At 37.3% G+C, this 20,209-nt stretch overlaps 3 protein-coding genes across 4 annotated transcripts; 2 read left to right on the top strand and 1 right to left on the bottom strand.

Moving 5' to 3' along the window:
- Positions 1 to 5,328: 5,328 nt before the first annotated feature.
- On the top strand, positions 5,329 to 7,583 carry LOC106760895 (ubiquitin-fold modifier-conjugating enzyme 1). Its single transcript, XM_014644334.2, has 3 exons — positions 5,329 to 5,712; positions 5,811 to 5,872; positions 7,266 to 7,583. Exons 1-3 carry the CDS (start codon positions 5,380 to 5,382, stop codon positions 7,393 to 7,395), a joined length of 525 nt encoding a protein of 174 aa, XP_014499820.1. The 5' UTR covers positions 5,329 to 5,379; the 3' UTR covers positions 7,396 to 7,583.
- Positions 7,584 to 8,726: 1,143 nt separating this feature from the next.
- LOC106762568 (glutamyl-tRNA reductase 1, chloroplastic) lies at positions 8,727 to 12,624 on the top strand. 2 transcript variants are annotated; one of them, XM_022780754.1, is made up of 3 exons: positions 8,727 to 8,951; positions 10,581 to 10,822; positions 11,041 to 12,624. In XM_022780754.1, exons 2-3 carry the CDS (start codon positions 10,646 to 10,648, stop codon positions 12,169 to 12,171), a joined length of 1,308 nt encoding a protein of 435 aa, XP_022636475.1. In that variant the 5' UTR covers positions 8,727 to 8,951; positions 10,581 to 10,645; the 3' UTR covers positions 12,172 to 12,624. The 2 variants fall into 2 exon arrangements, with proteins under 2 accessions (XP_022636475.1, XP_014502041.1); XM_014646555.2 differs by lacking the exon at positions 8,727 to 8,951 and adding an exon at positions 9,479 to 9,942.
- A 3,080-nt stretch (positions 12,625 to 15,704) lies between these two features.
- Positions 15,705 to 19,011, bottom strand: LOC106762414. The gene is made up of 2 exons (XM_014646314.2): positions 18,194 to 19,011; positions 15,705 to 18,096 (listed from the first exon to the last, which is right to left on the bottom strand). The coding sequence occupies exons 1-2, from the start codon at positions 18,527 to 18,529 to the stop codon at positions 16,165 to 16,167; spliced, it is 2,268 nt and encodes a 755-aa protein (XP_014501800.1). The 5' UTR covers positions 18,530 to 19,011; the 3' UTR covers positions 15,705 to 16,164.
- Positions 19,012 to 20,209: the final 1,198 nt, after the last annotated feature.

Below are 20,209 nucleotides of genomic sequence, written 5' to 3'. Positions count from 1 at the left end.
CATCTGAATCAAAGATCTAGTTAACATCATTGTGCCCTTCTAGTACAGCGGGAAATCCACTATATTCAATGGCATAATCCATTGAACCTCTTAAGTATCTCATAAGCCTAGCAAGTGCATCCCAATGTTCCTGATTAGGACATTGAGTGTATCTACTCAGTCTACTTATTATATAAGCAATATCAGGTTTAGAAAAGCTCATCAAGTGCAGTAAGCTCCCAATTATCTGGGCATACTGAGGCTGAGATAATGATTCTCCTTTATTTTTCACTGATTTAGAGTTAGCATCATAAAGGGTACTCACAGGTTTGAAAACATAATACTCAAACTTCTTAAGAAGTTTTTCAATATATTGTTCTTTGGGATAGTAATATACTCTCCCTTCCTTATGATTCTAACATTTTCACATGTATTTTTCATTTCAAAGTTCGATCCTAGAAATAGTTTATTTCTAGCAACAATTTCATTCTCATTCTTTATCTGACACTATTCATTCATCATTCATTGTTATCTAAAGTCTCAATCAAAATACAATATGCTCAATGGGCTATACTCAAACAATAGATAACAAACAATAAATATCATTCCAAAATAATAAATCATTTATCATCAAAGAAGTTTTTCAACCACCCAGCCTCACTATCAGTCATCACAAGAGCGACAAACTCAGATTCCATTATTGATCTTGCAATAATTGTTTGTTTGGCTGATATCCATGTAATCGCACCACCCCCAAGTGTGAATACATAACCACTAGTGAATTTTGTCTCATCTGAATCAGAGATTCATTTAGCATCACTGTACCCTTTTAGTATAACGGGAAATTCACTATATTTAATAGCATGATCCATTGAACCTCTTGAGTACCTTATAAGCCTAACAAGTGCATCCCAATGTTCTTGATTTGGACATTGAGTGTACCTACTCAGTCTACCTACTGCATAAGCAATATCGGGTCTAGAAAAACTCTTCAAATGCAGTAAGCTCCCAATTATCTGGGCATACTGAGGCTGAAATAATGATTCTCCTTTATTTTTCATTAATTTAGAATTAACATCTGGAGTACTCACTGGTTTTAAGTCATAAAACCCAAACTTCTTAAAAAGTTTTTCAATGTATTGTTCTTAAGATAGTAATATACTATTTCCCTTCCTTATGATTCTAATAACTAAAATCACACTGACTTCACCAATCTTTCATTTCAAATTTTGATCCCAGAAACAATTTAGTTTTAGCAACAATCTCATTGCATGTACCAGAAATTAACATGTCATTCACATACAAAATTACATATTCTCTACTTTCAAATTTAGAACATTATCAATATCATTAGGTGAAAAGCCAAATTTGTTTCTTCAAGTAATTAAATAAAATTTCCTACACCCCCACAATTTTAAAATATTTAAAATTGGTAAACGAGAAAATACCTGGTTGTGTGTTGAACTGATTTTTGTCGCCTAAAATCTCAACAAACCTAAATTCCCCACTAATGTAGTATAGGGGTAACCTAGGCTCTAATACGTGGACTTAGTACTTATTAAGCTAGAATTGTAGAATTAAAACCTATTTATGTATTTACTAAAAACTAGGTGGGGAAAAATGAAATTTAAAAATAAAATAAATAATATGAAGGACTGACTTAACTAAAACAAATTTGAATGATATTTATACTACAATGAAACACTATCCATTTATGAAAAACCCAAACTGATGAACACTATTGCGATGCAATAACAAAACCTATGAATCACTAAAATAAGGAAACGAAATCAAAATTGAAATCTGATGCAGACGGAACATAAATGCATGAAACATATGGTCAATTAATATGAAAGAAACCCTAATTTAGTAATTAGCCAAGTGAATGAACAATAAGGACTATCATGGGAATGAATGCTAAGAAGAAATTAAAACAGTAACTATGAATGGAAATTTGAAAATCTAATAACACCCAAAAGCAATAATGAAATGCCTAAATCAAACTAATCAAACAACAATGCAACAAACTTCCTAAAATACCATTCCTAATCACGCAATACCCAAATCAAAATGCTGAAATCACAAAGGAACAATAAACGAATCTAAAGCAACTCAGAATCTAATACTGAAATGAAAAATCAATCAATGTTAAAACAGAGAAAGTAAAATCATTTGCAAGAATCAAAATTGAAAGAACAGAAGCATAAAATTTGTATTGAAATCTGAAATCTAAAGTACACAATACCAGAGTTTCTCAGAGTCCCACTGTCTATCACCCAATGGAAAATCCAAGAACCCAGTGCAAGAATCAAAGTTTCTACCCCACGAAAGCTGAAAATTCTAAAACCAAAGCGAGAGAATTTGGAAAATCTAAAGCTAAGTAGCATCTGTCACCCACTACTCTAGACCTAATAATGATGCCTGTCATCCACCGCCTGTGTTTTACAATGTTACAAAACCTCCCTTTTATAGGGAAAATTCAAAGGCAGAAAAGGAAAGAAAGAAAGGGGGAAAGGAGGGAAGAATCAGTTACAGCTTTAAAAGCTTCTCGGTTTAACTCCTTCAACTAACTTTCTAACTGTTGCTTCAATCAATCCAGCTCCGCAAGCCTCCGATCATGATTCCGGACCGATTAGCTTCTAGGCCGACTTCCTCTTGGGTCGTAACACCTCTGGTCTTCTTTCAAAGTAGCCCATGGAGCTCGCGTCGAACAACACCATCACAACACTTCTCCTTCTCTCCACACTTGAGGAACCCTAGCTCGAGGGTTGTATGAATTTTGGGAGAAAATCCCCTTTTGATCGAACCTCTGCACGAATGAATGGTAAAACAAGAGACCCATTCAGCCTTGCTAAGCAAAACATTGCGTTTCACTTAATCCGCACCAAGGGCTTCAAATAAATTCCAACAGCACTGGCCCAATTTACTTCAGCCCATTCAGCATCAACAGATTCTTCCAAAAGCGTAGCTTTATTGATCTGGCTAAAAGGGCTTCAGTCCAGCGACCCAATCAACATTTGCAGAAACTAACGATCATGTGCATTCAATTACAGCAGCGACCCAAATCCAAAAACAGCAGCCCATCAATGACCCAGTTCAAGTGGCAAAAATCAAATCTGTTAGCCAAATGAAACAACGTCCAGTGCCTAATCTGATCCAAATAAAAAGAAATGAATTAAATGGTAAAAAAATGCAATTAAGAAGAAAAATTATGTAATTAAAACCTAATTAAAAAAAACATTTTTATTGAAAGAATTTAAGAAAAATACTAATTTTCTAATTATTTACAAAAACTAAAAAAAAATACTCCTAAAAACCTATTTTTAACCAAAATTATACAAAACTAAAGAATTTAAAGAAAACCTTAAAACTAGCCTAATTCTAAACAATTAAAAACTAAAATACACTAACAAGTACTTCTAAACACAGAAAAATATGAAAATATTGAGAGTTATCATTATGCTTCTCTTATTTGTAGGTAAAGTATACGAAAAATTACTCAAGTAAGGATCTTCTTCTTTCTTTTTTCTTTCTCTAGAGAGAAAATCTTCTCTACCTTTCTCAAACATTAAAAAGGCATGACACATGAAAATTAGGGTACCTCATCCTAATCCAACGAGTTGTTTCCTCATCTCCCTCTTCTTCATCCTCATTTGCGGTATCATTTGAGTTCTGGAAACAAAGTTTTGATCCTCTAGGATTGAGTTGTTGATGTCAGCCTTAAGTCCTTGAGATTGTTGTAGAAAGGTTGACAGAATCACGAACAAAATTTCTTGAGGCATGTAGAGTCACTGTCCTTAAGGACTTATCCGCGGTGTATTGTGCAAGTCCCATAGGGTATAACAGGAACTTTTCAGAATATTTCTGAGGATCTCAGAACTAGCAAAAATCTCTAAACAGAGTATAAGAATAAATCCAGAATAATTTTAGAAGAGGAAAAGAAGAAAGAAGAATGAGAGAGTGAATGGTAAACTTTACTTAGTGATAGAACTAATGAACTTGAGATGGTAATAGAAAGTGAACTTTATCCATAATACTTTGGGAGTAATAAATTTTTTTATCTCTTGTGGTGAGCGAATAATTGGTTTGTTATTGCGTGAGTTAGAGTTGAGAATCTGATATTTGTTTAGCTCTCGACAAACAAAATGTTAAAAACTCTGAGAAGGTGTAACAACTATGAAAATAATTTATTAAGTGACTTTATATAAGATCATTTGTACATTAAATTAGTGTGATTATCATTATTGTATTTTTATATTGAAACTTGTAGAAGATGAAATGTGGAGGTTATTGAATTGGAAACGTGGTGTGACTCAAAACAAAGAGAAGGGACTTCATCTATAAGACTCTATGAGAGAGAATGAGAAATAAAACCTAAAGACTCCGTCCTAGGAAAGGGGGGGGGGGAGTAGACTCTGTCTACAAAATTAGTGAACTTTGTCCGTAAGTCTCTTGAAACGATAATAGAAAGTGAAATTTATCCATAAGACTTTAGGAGCAATAAATTTTTTTTTTTATCTTGGTGAGTAAATAACTGATCTATTACTGCGTGAGTTATAATTGAGAATATGATAATTTTTTAGTTCTCGACAAACAAAATATTAAAAACTCTAAGTATAACAACTATTAAAATAATTTATCAAGTAACTTTATATAAAATCATTTGTACATTAAATTAGCATGATTGCCATTATTGTATTTTTATATTGAAACGGATAAAAAATAAACAACACTAAAAAAATATTAATATAAAAAATATTTAACATAACCTTTTAATATTAGGTTTTTCTTTTTTAATAAAAATTATGTATTAACAAACTTTCATAAATTTTATTCCTAAATCTATCTACTCTTGCTTCAAATTTCTTTCAAATAAACAATATAAACTCCAATTTTAAATTATTTCAAATCTATCAACCCATACTCCTCAAAAAAACAACCACACTCAATTATTGATAATTATTGTATTTTTTATTTTTTGGTTGATTCTAACTTTATATTATATAACGTACTGAAATTTAGATGTTATTTTAAACTTTTCAAAATAACGTAAATTATATCATAACTATAATAAACAATAAATAAATAAAGTGTATTTTAATATTGTAATAAACAATTTATACGATGATGCATTCCAGTTTTAATTATTGAATATTATTTTAAAAAATATAAACTCAATTCAATGTATAAGACATTATACATTGAAGACATATATCAATGAAAAGATGTTTGAAACAATGTCAAAAATACGACTCATAAAAATTATTTTTATTTAAAATAAATATTGTAATCTGAATAAAAAATAACAGCTCCTAATAATCTTTCACTGACTAGTATAAAAGGGCGAAGGAGCAGCATGTCGTTTGAAGGCATTTCAGCGTGCGTTTGAAGCAGAGAGAGATGGAAGGTTGGGACCCGAACACGAAGTCGACTCTGACACAGATCCCTTTGCTTGCGACGAAGGCGGGTCCTCGAGACGGCGCGGCATGGACGCAGAGGTTGAAGGAAGAGTACAAGGCTCTCATAGCCTACACGCAGATGAACAAGTCCAACGACAACGATTGGTTTCGCATCTCCGCCGCCAATCCCGAAGGCACTCGTTGGACCGGTAAATGCTGGTACGTCTACAACCTCCTCAAGTACGAATTCGACCTCCAATTCGATATCCCTGTCACCTACCCTTCCACCGCCCCCGAACTCGAACTCCCTCAATTGGACGGAAAGACCCAAAAGGTTCCTTCTTTTCCCTTTTCCCCTTTCCCTTTCCTCCTCCTTAGTTTTCTACCTCTGACAGCAAAGTTTTAATTGCTCCCTCCTTTTTTATTTTATAGATGTACAGGGGTGGAAAGATCTGCTTGACTGTGCACTTCAAACCTCTTTGGGCCAAAAATTGGTACGTTTTCTTCTCAACTAACCATATAAGATTAACTTCAACCTGTTTGTGATTGAGGTTGTGATATGTTTGCGGGGACCGAACTACAGAGTTGCCAATGAAAATAAAGGATTTTCGCTAAACTAGATGTTAGTTTATCGGGGACTGTTGTGCTATTTTTTCACATATATAGTTTAAGTGCTTTAATTGGAAGTTGACAAAGTGTTAATAATACCTGCTCTCAACGTGGAATTGGTGTTGAATGAATCAACAAAAATTGAGTATCGGGAAAACCTAAGTTTCACATTGAGTGAAATACCGGAATTGTGTATATTAGTAGGTGAAACTTTCATCTTAGGAGTTAGTTTTTGGGGTTTCGTAAGGTCTCACTCAAATTCCATGTTAAAGTCTGATATAGATTTGTTATTGTGCCACCTTTCATATTATCCATCCATGCACCAAACACAATAGTGTTTAGTGGGAGGGTTTGTATTGAAAAAGACCTGATTGATTTTTCTGTATCATATTATCCATTCACCAAACACAGTAGTGTTAAGTGGGAGGGAGGTGTATGGAAAAGGACCTGATTTTCATGGTGAGTAAAGATAGGGCCTAAATAATGCATTTAAGTGAGGGTCAATTCTCACTATACTAGCTAACTTTGGGGTTGAAATAGAGTCAAGCCCAAATTTAAGACCAGGAACTATTGTGATTGCAATAGTTAGGATTGTTAAGATTCCAACAAGAATCAATTAGGATCCTTGGTCAAATGATATTTTTGATTAATCAATATCTAAAGCTGGATAAAATAACTAGAAGGTATCTGTTCTGCTTCATTCATGTCACTGAACATCTGGAGTTGTTTAATGCAAGTGCATATTAAGATAGCTTAATATGACACTTGATTTTACTCTAGCAGAATACTGATGTGGGGCTTAATGTTTCTGTTTCAAGACTGGTGTTCCAATAGTGATTTGAGACTTTTTCGTTTTAGGGCTGTTTCGTAATGACTGGCCTAACAATGATTTACAGTTGTAAAATCTTTTATGTAGATAAATAACCTGCTTTTTGGGATCAAATGATATTTTTTTTTCTGGAGTTGTTTATTGCAAATGCAGATTAACGTAGTTTAATATGACACTTGATTTTACTTTAGCAGAATATTGATGCGGGGCTCAATGTTTCTGTTTCAAGACTGGGGTTCCAATAGTGATTTGAGATTATTTCGTCTTACGGCTGTTTCGTTTTGACTGACTTAACAACGATTTAAAGCTGTGAATTCCGTTTTGTAGATAAATAAACTACTTTTGGGGATGAAGTGACATTTATTTTTACAGGAGATTTTAGTTAGCATCCTCTTAATGTTTTCTGAATTTAAATAACGATGTGTTTTTGTTTTTGGCTTTTCTTACAGCCCTAGATTTGGTATTGCTCATGCACTTTGCTTAGGTCTTGCACCATGGCTTGCAGCTGAGGTTCCCATTCTTGTGGATTCTGGTATGATTAAGCACAAAGATGACGCAACCACATCAACTGAATCTTAGTTAATCACAAGTCTTGCTGAAACTGTAAAAGTAGAACTCAGGTTTTTTTTTCTTGCCTGATTGGTCGAGGGAAATAAAATGAGCTGTATGACCACAGGATTTTCCTTATGTAACTGCAGATATTGACGTAGTCTGGCAAATTAATATATATTGCATATGCAACATGAATGATTTTTATCTGAGCTTCATTTTCAGTCAAACTTTCGGTTGAAAAAGTTTTCTCCTTTGTGTTGATGATAAATTTATGGGCTAAATGAAGGTTTATTTGAAACTTTCCTGAAAGGACAACGTTTGTCTATACACTAGACATGATGGCAATCAAAAAGAAAATGAAGCTTGGGTCAACTTGGTCCAAGCTTTTTGCTGACCAATATTCTTTCTAAATTTTTTTCACCTGGATTTCTCATCTTGCTTCTGCCTTTGATTTTTCTCTCTATTGCTCACCAAGAACTATTCAAAACGCTTAAGTTTGTTATTTCATAATTCAGATTGCAGACTTTTTCTATAACCATATTTTATCCTGCAATGTAAAAGTCTAGAGAGGTGTCTTAATGATCTGATTTGTACGCAAAAAATCTGATACAGCGTGAGATTGGCCTCGTCTACGTGATTAAATATATAGACCGGCCTCGTTTGACTTCGTTCCTGCTCTTGTAGCCCTCTTCCCCTTGTATCTTCTAAATCTTTGTTATAACTGCAATTCCTTGTTAAAAATACTTGTTTTGTGGGTTCAAGTTATCCCTTGCTCACAATTATTACATAATGCCAGTGTTGCCTTTGCATTCACCAACTCTACAACTAGTGTTTACTAGAAACTTGTAGCCCCATACTCGTGTGACTGGTTGGTTTTAGAAGAGTTGGTTTACTTGCTGTAAATAATTTTGTTTCTGGATGCCTATAATCATCGTGGCGTAATTTTCTCACATTTACAACGAAAATGAAAATTTAACTTTCTCTATGCTCTTTTGTGGTGAATGGGATATAAAACAGACAAATTACTAAGTGGTTTTCTTTGGCCTGAACAGGTATCTAATATTCTAATTAGTGCAGCCCTTAAGAGAGTGTAATTTTAATTAACTAGGAGTATAAATGTTGTCTGGTTCGGATTATCCAAACCAATGTTTGAATTGGTTTAGTAAATCGGTTAAATTTAATAGTGACGACTATCAATATTAATATAATAAATTCAAACCAAGTTAATGATATTACATTACGTTATTAATGTTTGGAATTTTATGATATGCTTACATGTATATTTTTAATTTTTTAATTTTTTAGTTGAGGTAAGTTAATTAAAATAAAATAAGATTTTCTCTTTAAATACAGCTTTATTTGCATGCATCACATTGAACTTTGTTCATTCGAACCAATGAAACACAATTTTACTTTTATCAATTTTAAGTTTGGCTTGAAACGCAATTAGTTGATAACAGGTATAATAATATTTGAGTTGCCGTAGGAAATTGTAGGTGATGCAGAGTTCGTAGGTGGCGAGGACATTGGTTGTAGACAGCATAAGAAGTAAACTGAAAGAGATGCACATAAATGGAATGAAGGTAATTTCAAGCTAAAGACATCTGATAATGATAAACTGAGAAGCACAGAGCATGAGTGAGAACCTGTGAAAGACATCTGTAGAGAAGCATATCTGATGGGATCTGTATAAAGCAGACATAAATGCTTAAAGTTTGTTTATATACAGATGTTGGGCTTTCATAGCCTGCTGCAGTAGTTGGACTCAACTTGCTGGGGTTTCATAATTCATGCCTGCCTATTTTCCTATTTAATATTTTCTATCCTAAAAATGGAAACTCATTTGCTGTTCCTGCCAATTCAACATCATCACTCCAAGCAATATATTGTTAATTACTTCTTACCAAACATTTTAGGTGCCTTCAAATCAAAATTAAATCAAACTTATGAATTTTTCTTTTTTATCTGAAAATGAATAATATTAAGGAGTTTGATAAATTGAAGTGTTGCAGTAATTAAAGAAAAGACATAAAAAAATAAAAATACTTTTGAGATATTCTTACAGTGATTTAATTTAACACATGTCAAAGGTAGGAGTGTGGATAAAGCATGGTGAGAAGTCAGAGAAATCTGATATATGAATGAAACCTACAAAGGCTCTGTTTTTCGTAACAAAGCCACACGCCTTAGACCAAATCAGAGAGAGGAGGGTCAAAGTTTGCATAACTGTTATAATTTATCTTCCCTTCTGCGACTGCCCCTCCTCTCTAACATCTTCCACCTCAATTCCCCCTTCCGTTCTTTTTTAGGGTTAGGGTTCTCGCGCCACAATGGCACTTCCATCCACATTCTCAGCTCCCAAATTTGATGCGCTGTACCTCAAATCCTCATCTTCCTCTTCCTCGCAATTTCCTTCAAAGGCATTACCCACTGCTTTTCTTCGCCATGACAGAACAACCTTCGTCCGGAGAGGGGTTGTTCGCTGCGACTCTAAGCCCTCTGATGCATCAGTTGCTCCCAACAATGCTATCTCTCTCTCCGCTCTTGAGCAGCTCAAGACTTCTGCTGCTGATAGTAAGTCCATATAACTTTACATTTTCTTTTATTGCCTTCGTAATCTCGTTAATTCGGTATTCCCGTTTCTCCCCATGGTTTCTATCTTTCTCCCCGGAATTACGCTTGAGTTTGTCGTTTTGTATCTTTCCTTTGTTGAATAAAAACACTCGTGTTATTTATACTTCGTCTTGTATTTAAGATCATTTTAAGCCTGGGCATTAGTCGTACGTCTGTGGAGAATTTCCTCACATATTCTTCTCTGCAATTATCTTTGTTGGGCGATTTTACTTTTTGATCTGAATGTGGAATAGTATAGTGGGTGCTTGAAATATTAAACAATTGCAACAATACCTGGAACCATATCATCGCTGTTCGATCAGTATTCAATTTGATTACGGGTCCTTTTTGTTAATGTTGAAAAGGGAAAAAAATGAAATGGAATTGGAATGTTCCAAGTGATTGGGCTTTTGTACTTCATGACTGGAGTCGTACGCCTTAATTATATTCTATGTAGACTTGTAGCTTTCGGGAATTGGGACTTGAGGTGAAGATCCAGGGGAATGTTTACACCAAAGGCTTTCATTGGATTTGTGCCGGTTAATTATCTGATGTTTTCTGGTTGTAGCTTTTAAATATTTTGTAATTAACCTTGACAGGGTATACAAAGGAAAGGAGCAGCATTGTTGTCATTGGGCTAAGTGTGCACACGGCACCCGTGGAAATGCGTGAAAAACTTGCAATTCCAGAAGCGGAATGGCCTAGAGCTATTGCAGAGCTGTGTAGTCTTAATCATATTGAAGAAGCAGCTGTTCTCAGCACCTGCAACCGAATGGAGATATATGTTCTTGCACTGTCCCAACATCGTGGTGTCAAAGAAGTCATGGAATGGATGTCAAAAGTATGTGTATAGTTTAGGGAACGGATCCAGTGACTTTTTCACATAACTTTTCTTTTATATTTCTTCTTTTGGAAAAATGAAGTTGGTCTACACATGAAAATTAAGTTACAGTGACGTTTCTCGGAAAAAAGTCATTGAATCAGTATCCGTAAAGTTTATTACCCAGATGGTTTTTAAAGCGCATTATTAAATATTTACATGCCTGTTCTTTTTTGCAGACAAGTTCTGTCCCTGTTTCAGAGCTAAACCAGCACCGATTTTTACTTTACAACAATGATGCCACGCAACATCTTTTTGAAGTAGCAGCAGGTCTTGATTCTCTTGTTTTGGGAGAAGGTCAAATCCTTGCCCAAGTAAAGCAAGTTGTCAAGGTTGGACAAGGAGTTAACGGCTTTGGGAGAAACATCAGTGGGCTATTCAAGCATGCGATTACTGTTGGTAAAAGGGTTAGAACTGAGACTAACATTGCTTCCGGGGCAGTTTCTGTGAGCTCAGCTGCTGTGGAGTTGGCTTTTATGAAGCTACCTGAAGCCTCACTTGATAATACCAGAATGTTGGTTATTGGAGCTGGGAAGATGGGGAAGCTCGTGATCAAACATTTGGTGGCAAAAGGTTGCAAAAAGATGGTTGTTGTCAATAGAACCGAGGAGAGAGTTGCTGCAATACGAGAAGAACTGAAGGATACTGAAATAATCTACAAACCCCTTTCAGAAATGCTCACCTGTGCCGGTGAAGCTGATGTAGTTTTCACCAGTACTGCATCAGAAACCCCATTATTCTTGAAAAGTAATGTCAAAGATCTTCCTCCTGCAAGTCAAGATGTTGGAGGCCGTCGCATTTTCGTTGACATTTCTGTTCCCCGGAATGTGGGTTCATGTGTCTCAGACCTTGAGTATGTGCGAGTTTACAACGTTGATGACCTTAAAGAGGTTGTGGCTGCCAATAAAGAGGATCGCCTAAGAAAAGCAATGGAAGCACAGACAATCATTGCTGAAGAATCTAAGCAATTCGAAGCTTGGAGGGACTCGCTGGAAACTGTTCCTACTATAAAAAAACTGAGGGCTTATGCAGAAAGAATCAGGCTTGCTGAGCTGGAGAAATGCTTAGGTAAGATGGGTGATGATATACCAAAAAAAACACGGAGGGCTGTGGATGATCTTAGTCGGGGTATAGTGAATAAGTTGCTTCATGGTCCAATGCAACATTTAAGGTGCGATGGGAATGACAGTCGGACTCTTAGTGAGACACTCGAGAACATGCATGCTTTGAATAGGATGTTCAACCTTGATACTGAGATATCTGTTTTGGAGCAGAAGATTCGAGCGAAGGTAGAACAAAACCAGAAATGAAATCCAACACCAATTTCATTGATCATAATGATTTATTCTCTCCATTAGAATAAGAGGAAACATCCTCACCTGTTAGGAACTTAGTTGCATAGTTAAAACACCTAAAGTGTCCATGTGCTCCTTCGTCTGCATGGCCTAACATCAAATCGTCCGTGTTTCTTGGGTCATGTGCTTTCTTCACCCTGTTTTTCCGCAACCATCTGGCTTTGTATTGTACAAAATGAAGTGTTTTGTTGAGCTTTGTATTTACCTCGAATAATGTTTTCTAAAATGTGCCCCTGTATCGAGAATGATAATTGTAAGTGCCGAGTTTCTACAGTATAGAGAGGGTTGGTTTTGCACTTCCCGCGTCTTGGTCCGGGTTTATTTACACTTTTTAGTGTTTTAGATTTTGTAAACAATATATTTGGAACCGATCACTAGTTTATCTACAAGCATTGTTCTTGGAGTGTTTCTTCTAAGTGTTGTAACATGTTTAGAATAGCAATCTGGACTCGGACCTCTAATTTGAAGACTGCCCGTCCTAGCATTGGCCAGTCAAAGCAGTGAAATTAGGAAAGTTGGTTAAAATGAGAGGAGATCTGTTAAGACAAAAACGACAGTGAAAGAGCTAGAGAAACGAATCACTCGATCGGTCCATCAGCAATTCAGCATATCAGGTAGGTCACTGCAGAACTCCAATCCTGATGAATATGAAAGCTGTATTAAAAAATGTTAGTAATATTTCCTCTTTACTAATATTCTTTTCCTTTTTATTTGCCTATTTGAAAGATACATTTCTTTTTATTACTTTATATGTATATATTTAATACTATCATATCCTCAAATATCATATATTTTCAAATATTTTATTCATACATATATCTTATATGAAAGTGAAATAAGAGGAAATGCTAAGAGAAGTTAATAAAAGAGATTATTTGTTAGTTTTACCTTATTTCCCTAGAAATCTGTAGAAAAAGAACAAAAGTAGTGTGCTCTCATGTTGTAGAATGTGTATTGTTTGAAATAATTTTATAAGAATTGATAAATTTATTACATAACATCAATTACACGAAAACATAGCGGTGTTTTAATAAATTACCTATTGAATATTGAAAGTATTTTTGGTTTGTCAAAACTTTGATTTTACTGAGTGAAAAAGACAATATAACTTATAAATTCAAAATATAAAAAGAGTAAATAAAATAAAGCAAAAAGTATTTTTAAAAATGAAATAAATATCTAAAAGCAGACAGCAAAATCTGGTCAAGGGTAGCCCAACACACATACATTTAAAGAAGATCTTTTAGTCGAAACAGATTGAGAAGACAAGAGTACAACTCACAACATAAGGCAGAGTTGCTCAAAACTACTGAAATTGCAGTGTTGCTAGAATGAATGCTTTGAACAGAAACCTTGACGTGTCACTACCACCCTTCTTCTACATCTTAAATCGTCTTAAATTCTCGTGACTCAACTAATAGACACCACATGTAAGTGTTAGAGAAAGGAACGTTGCATTGGTAATTGGCGTGATAGAGCTAAAAGATCTATTAAATGAACTCAATTGTCAATATTTTTACTTTGTATTCTTGTGACCAAATAATCAAGTCACCTTGAACTGGAGAAAAATGGAAAATGAATAGCAGTACTCTCAACATTTGTAATGCTCATTTACATTAATTATAATTAAGATGGAAAAAATGCAACAAAATTAATAAATTAAATGTACTTAAATGCTTTTAGATGATTTCTTTTACAAAACTAATATTAGAGTATCTGTTAGTAAACTGGAAAAAATATGGTTACTTTATTATTAGTATTAAACCAGATTAGAGTTTGTTTTATGGCAATCTTATGGGATACGGTGTAAAATTTTATCCAATTTACTTTTAATGATTATTGAAATGAAATCATTGAATATTTGGCAGATGGTGACGGATTGTGAAATGTAAATGGTATTCCCCTGTCCTCTTGTTTTCATTTTGGGTCCCCTTTGAATTGTGAAACGTGGGCTTAAGATTTGGCACAGCAATAATTCAAAATCGATGCCATATTGTCCTGCAAGTTCAATCTCCATCGTCTTTTGTACAAAGAGAATGGTGGTCACCCCCCTACAAATTCACCCAACAAAACACTTATTTCTTTACCTTTTCTCTACCTCTTTTTTATTCTACACATTTATAACTCACTGATTAAGCATCCAATATACCCTCTAATAACATATACACTTAAATTTTCTCACAATGTACGTAGTCAGCAAAAAAAAGTAAAGGCATTTATATCTGGATAAACCATCAATCTATGTCCTTAGCTTGTGTTTATATTTGGAGAGTGAGAACGTAAAGTTTGTGTTATTTGAAAGTGATTTGATTTATGTGATAAATATAATTTTTTTAATAAATTAAAATATAATATTTTTATTTTATCTTTATAATTAAAATTAATATATTATTACTTATTATTATTAACTAATAAGACAAATTGTTATAGCACCAGACCAACTAATCCATATTCATAAATCTGCAATTTTCAATAGAAGTGAACACACAAAATCTTTGCAAATCCTCACTATCCTTCAAATCAGATTGAATGAAAATGGTTTATAGATTATTTTTGAATTGAAGCAGTGGTACTAAAATTAGATGAGTTGATAGATAAGATATAAAGTGTAGATCCCTAGCCTAGAGTGCAGTAGCCATGGGTTATTTATAGCGCAACAGAAACTGACATAAAAAGCAGGTCCTTTGGAGCAGACCAAAGCTAAAACAGAATTGGCGTTGTTGGTGGTGTTGTTTTTGGGACGTCGTCGTGCTCCTCTTCCTCATCCTCCTATACTCCTATACTCCCATTAACACTACCAAGAATAAAGCATAAGAGCACTGGGCCAAGAACAAGACGGGGAGATGGTGATGGATTTGACAGCAGAGACTCTCCTATTAGGGCTCCACACCTGACATCTCTGTTTCAGATCCTCCTCTCATGCTAACTAATTCAAATGGCCCTCTCACCTCTTCTCTCCATTTATCATCACTCATCCATCCATGCCTACTCAATTTCTACTTCTGAGCCCACCAACTAGCTGGAAACTTATTGTCCATTCAAACTCTTGTCCTCTCTATCATTTTTAATTTTGGACTCCCCAGCTACTTGTTAAACAATTTTTTAAATTTTCACTACCAATAAGTACCCAAACCATGTGCCTCCTTTTACCACCTTGGAACACAGTTTATTTTATTTTGTCACGTCACGTAGCTCGGTGTAACGCTTATGATTGCATTTAACTTTGGGCCCCTTCAAATTTCATTTCTGAATTGCCAAGGTAAGGGTACTTGTATGAAAGATGAAAGAAACTGAAAAAGCAGGATGTTGCCATGGATCGTAATCATTTGTTCATCATTAAGTTCTGTCTTCTGCCATGTTTTTCATCCAAAAGATGATTTTAGCCTCGTTGCTAGTCCGCTTGTTAATTATTAGCCGCACAAACCCACTACCTTAAAGCGACAACCATCAAAATCTTAAAATGAGAATATAGAGTTTCGAAAAGGCAAGCATAAAAAAGAGAGAGACTTTATAGATTACTAGTAGAATGGCATTTACAACTTTCTAGAGTCTAATACTACTATTACTACCCTTTCTTTCATATCATAAACTACAAATCTGAAGATGGCAGAAGCGGAGTTTAGATTTGTTCTGGGTTTGGGTTGTGTTGTGTGGTTGAAAAGCAAATGATTAAAATAGGAAAACAAGAGTGTATGTAAAAGGCACAAGACAGAAAGACATGACGGAGGAAGCATCCAATGAATTTCTCCCATTTAAAGGTGGGCCATGCCCTTTCCTCTCTGGTCATCTTCCAATGCAGAAAGGGCCGCGCCGTCTGCTACCACCTTGTCCCCATTCCATTCTACTACCATGCATGATGCATGCCCCATCCCTTTTTCTTACCTTCTCTCTCCCATATGCCTCCACATTTTAAAACAATAAAAACAAAACATAATTTAAAAAAGAAAATTAAAACCTAGCGTTTTCGAAGCCGTGCAAGTCGCTAACTCTGTTCAAAGACTTCTTCATCATCGCCACCTTAGCCAGCTTCTCGGCGGCTCTCCAAGCTGACGTCGGTGTAAGCGGCTCGCCATTCTCGTCAACCAAAGTCACCTCTCTCTCACTCCCTCTTCTCCGCTGTTGCATACTTTGCTGCTGTTGCTGAACCTGAACCTGAACCTGCTCGTGCTGTCTTCGCCAATGAAGCTCTGCCAGCTCGGCCTCCAAGGCGCGCATGTAGTCATCAGCCGAAGCGGCGTTGGAGTGCATGAGAAGTGCACGCGCTGAGGCAAGCAAATGATGCGCGCTGGTGAAGTCAGCGTTATGCTCAAGAAGCCTCCTGGACTCTGCAATGGCTCGGGTAGTTATGAAGAGATTCCTGAGCCTCTGGATCCTAGTACCGGAACAACGCAGGCTCTGAGGCGGCGGCACCAGAAGACCCTGCTCCCTACCGTATACGATCTCCTGGCTAGCAGGGTCCTTATAGAGGCACCGTACAGCCATCACGTGGTGGGTCCCATGACCTGACGACGCGGGAACTCTCAACTCCACCAACAGCTCCCTCTCTTCCTCCGCGTACAAGTCGCCCAGCCGCACCGCCCCTGAGCTCAGCAGACTGGGCTTTCCACTGCACGAGTAAATCGCGCTCATCTCCACCGCCTCTGACTCAAAGCCCACTTGAATCCTCAAATCCTGCACCACCACGCTCAGAAGCCCACCCACGCACTTAGCGAACGCCTCCTCCCCCGGTTCCTGGCTGAAACCGCTTTTCGCCCCGAACCCGAAAGCGTGAACCGGAATCTCGATATGCGCGAACCGCGTCGACGACACGTGACTCGAAGCCTTTCTCTGACCACTACTGTTACCCCTCTGATTCTGAACCCTCTCTTCTTGACCGTCCGATAACAGCATCACGCTAGCCACCGGGTTTCTCTCTCTGCGATCCTCTAACACTCTCGTCGCCTTCCTCAACGCCTCGCCTACGCTCGAACCTTGACCTACAACGAGCCGGTCAACTATGCGTCGAGCCACGCGCTGACCCTGGGCCGTCATTCTGCGTAGAGGCAAGAGCCGTTTCGAAGTGGCTGAGAAAGCGACGATTGAGAGCCTGTCGGCGGGGCCAAGCGATGAAACAACCAAACGCATCGCGCGCTTCAGCATGTGCAGCTTCGCTCCGGTCATGTTTCCACCAACGTCGAGCACGGTGACGAGATCTATCGGCGCACGTTGCGATGGCGCCGTGCTGCTCCGTGGTGGAGATGGTGGAGGCGGAGCCTTGACTTTCAACACCAACGCGTAGGTCTCGTGCGTTCGGGAAGCTGAGATAACTGCGCACTCCGGCATGAGTTTCACCTGAACCGTTCTGGAATCTCCGTCAGTTGTTTGGAATGAATCGGAGTACGATTTTGAGGAGGAGGAGTTCCTGGTGTTGACGAAAAAGCCCTGGAACTCCCCGGCGTCTTCTTCTTCGTCGTCTTCTTCGACATTCTCGTCGGCTTCGGGAATAGGAATGATCCTTCCGCCTGAGGTGGGAGAGAGGAGTGGCTCGTCGTCGTCGTAGGACCGAAGCGAATCGGTATGTTTGGGCGGGGGCTCCACCTGGTTGTAGGTCTTGAAAACGGGGGATGTGTTTTCTGTTGGCTTTTTGACGTTGGCATTGGTGTTTTCGGTGGTCCTTTGAGCGACGTCGTTTTGCGTGGCGGATTGCGCAGCGAGGTTCTTGTGCGCCGCGAGTAGTGGGACGTCCTTCCACGTGGCGTTGCAGACGGGGCACACCAGGCTACCATGTTTGCGCACATGCGCTGCGATACACGGGAAATGAAACGCGTGACCACATTCCGCAGTGTATATAGCCGTACCCTGTCCCGTCTTCACGCTGTTCAAGCAAATTCCACAGCTACTCTGTTCAACAACAACATTCAAATACTTTATTATTGTTGTTATTATTATTATTATTATTATTATCTATCACCACATACACAGAGAGAATGTAACATACCCTGAATTTGAAACTGTTCTTGAAGAGGGAGAGCTTGAGAGGAGAACGCGGTGAAGATGGATTTGAGACAGAAAGCGTTTTCGGAGACTTAGTTGTTCTGGAGGTGTTCCTGCTTTGAACTCTGGGGCTTTCGTTTACAGTAACTGTTTGAGAAGCAGATTCTGGTGTAGTTGTGCAGCGCAAGCGTGGGGTGGAAGGGTTGCTCCCTCCGGAGAGAAAACCCAAACGGGCACAGCTTCTTGGGCTGGGGCTTGGGCTTGGGCTGCCGGGCTGTTTATCCGATATGGTAGAAGCTGGGTCGCGGGTGCAGAAGGCTCTCCTCCAACCAGTACCCATGTTTACAGTGAGGGTTACACCTGAGGAATATATATCTAGAGAGAATCGATCCCTTTCTTTCGCTTTTCTCAAAGGGAGAGAAAGATTGGGAAAAAACAAGTTTTGTTTGTTTTGATGAATCTGAAGGTGGCACAGAAGACAAACGAATTTTGCTTGAGGGGCATGGGATCAAACGAAAATAAGGCTAAGAGACAAACTAAAGGGATGGATTCAGATAAAAGGAGATATTCAGTTTCAGAGAGAGGCAGGGATGGCTCTTTCCATCTTCACTTCTCTCTCTCTCTCTCTCTCCCTTATATCGAGAAACCCAAAAGATCTCTGCAATTAAACGCCTTGAGAGAGATCTGTCTCTCTTTCTCTCTCTCTTTCTATGTGTCTGTATATGTGTAATTTGTACAAAAAGGGAAGGCCTGCTTCGTCTGCATATTTATATATGGTGGTGCTTTTGGAAGGAGAACATTGACGCCAATTACCATCTACATCTACATCTACTTCCAATAATTAAACAAATCAAAGCTAAACCCATCATTTACTACACACTTTTTACCACCATAACTGCCACCTCTTTCTTTCCCCCCTCCCTAACTATCTAACTAATCATTAATCATTTCTATTATTCTTTAACATATCACTCAATCGCCAAAGCTACTAAACAACAATTCAAAATTACACTTTTAAAACTCAAAAATCAACTCTCCGTCTTATTTGCACTTTTCATCATTAATTTTTAAAGTAGTTGCTTACTAGTATTTTTAAATCGGACAAATTGTAGTAATCTAAGATTTCCTTGCTTCGATCTCTGACTTCACTTTATTTTTTCTTCTTCCAAAGTTTTCAAATTTTACTACTTATAATTTCCGAAATCTTTTTGTACGAATCGACGGGATTTGAGTTTGAGGTAATAAAGTTGGTTGGTGCGTTAAATATTCAGAATATTCCATTCACAATACATAATATAATAATCAAAGAAAACATTTGCATAAAGAAAAGTTATAATAATCTGTGATTAAGCAGTAATTGTTTTGAAGATATATTGTTGATGATGTATGTGAGATGGCAGTCATAGGTGAGAGGGGAAGTTGATAACCGAACAGATGACGCAGTTCCCATGCACACCACCTTGTTAGTCGTGTAGTGTTGTGACACCTCCACACACACCAACACGTGCCATACAGTACAGTGCTCACACACAATACAACCCTTCCTACTCCAATCTACTTCTACTCCCACCTCTCATGCAATGTTGGCCGTTTGATGCATCACCATCAAGGGCATCAAAGTGGGACACACCCACAAAAGCCAATTCTATTTTTTACTACTCACCGTAACAATGCATATACCTTGCTTGCTGCTGCACACGACACAGTACAGTGTTTGAATTATTCGTGGAGTTCGGTGTGAGAAAGGTATGAGGACGTGTACAACTCCAAATTTACCCTGACATTAACCTCGGATTACAGTGTGGTAATTTTCATAAACAGTAAAACCTAGATGTCACCCCCAACTTTTGGAGTACACCAGTACTACTGCTACTAATTCTACTCCATGCAATGTTTTTTTGAGCAGGAGGTAGGAGAACGTAGAATAGAGTACAGAAAGGTGAAAACATTAATTGCCATAAAAAAGTCAGAATTACTATTACTACTACATTGTATAATAAAACACTCACTCATCAGACAT

Source organism: Vigna radiata, chromosome 5 (genome assembly GCF_000741045.1).
Source record: "Vigna radiata var. radiata cultivar VC1973A chromosome 5, Vradiata_ver6, whole genome shotgun sequence".
Taxonomy (NCBI): domain Eukaryota; kingdom Viridiplantae; phylum Streptophyta; class Magnoliopsida; order Fabales; family Fabaceae; genus Vigna; species Vigna radiata.
This window is presented reverse-complemented; position numbering and strand designations above follow the sequence as displayed.

Excerpts from the sequence above, each read along its gene's own strand:
- LOC106760895 (XM_014644334.2), top strand. The coding sequence starts at position 5,380 with ATGGAAGGTTGGGACCCGAACACGAAGTCGACTCTGACACAGATCCCT. Across the intron at positions 5,713-5,810 it reads TGGACGGAAAGACCCAAAAG|ATGTACAGGGGTGGAAAGAT; the intron begins GTTCCTTCTTTT and ends TTTATTTTATAG. Across the intron at positions 5,873-7,265 it reads CCTCTTTGGGCCAAAAATTG|CCCTAGATTTGGTATTGCTC; the intron begins GTACGTTTTCTT and ends CTTTTCTTACAG.
- LOC106762414 (XM_014646314.2), bottom strand. The coding sequence starts at position 18,529 with ATGGGTACTGGTTGGAGGAGAGCCTTCTGCACCCGCGACCCAGCTTCT. Across the intron at positions 18,097-18,193 it reads AGAACAGTTTCAAATTCAGG|AGTAGCTGTGGAATTTGCTT; the intron begins GTATGTTACATT and ends GTTGTTGAACAG.
- LOC106762568 (XM_014646555.2), top strand. The coding sequence starts at position 9,699 with ATGGCACTTCCATCCACATTCTCAGCTCCCAAATTTGATGCGCTGTAC. Across the intron at positions 9,943-10,580 it reads CAAGACTTCTGCTGCTGATA|GGTATACAAAGGAAAGGAGC; the intron begins GTAAGTCCATAT and ends TAACCTTGACAG. Across the intron at positions 10,823-11,040 it reads TCATGGAATGGATGTCAAAA|ACAAGTTCTGTCCCTGTTTC; the intron begins GTATGTGTATAG and ends TCTTTTTTGCAG.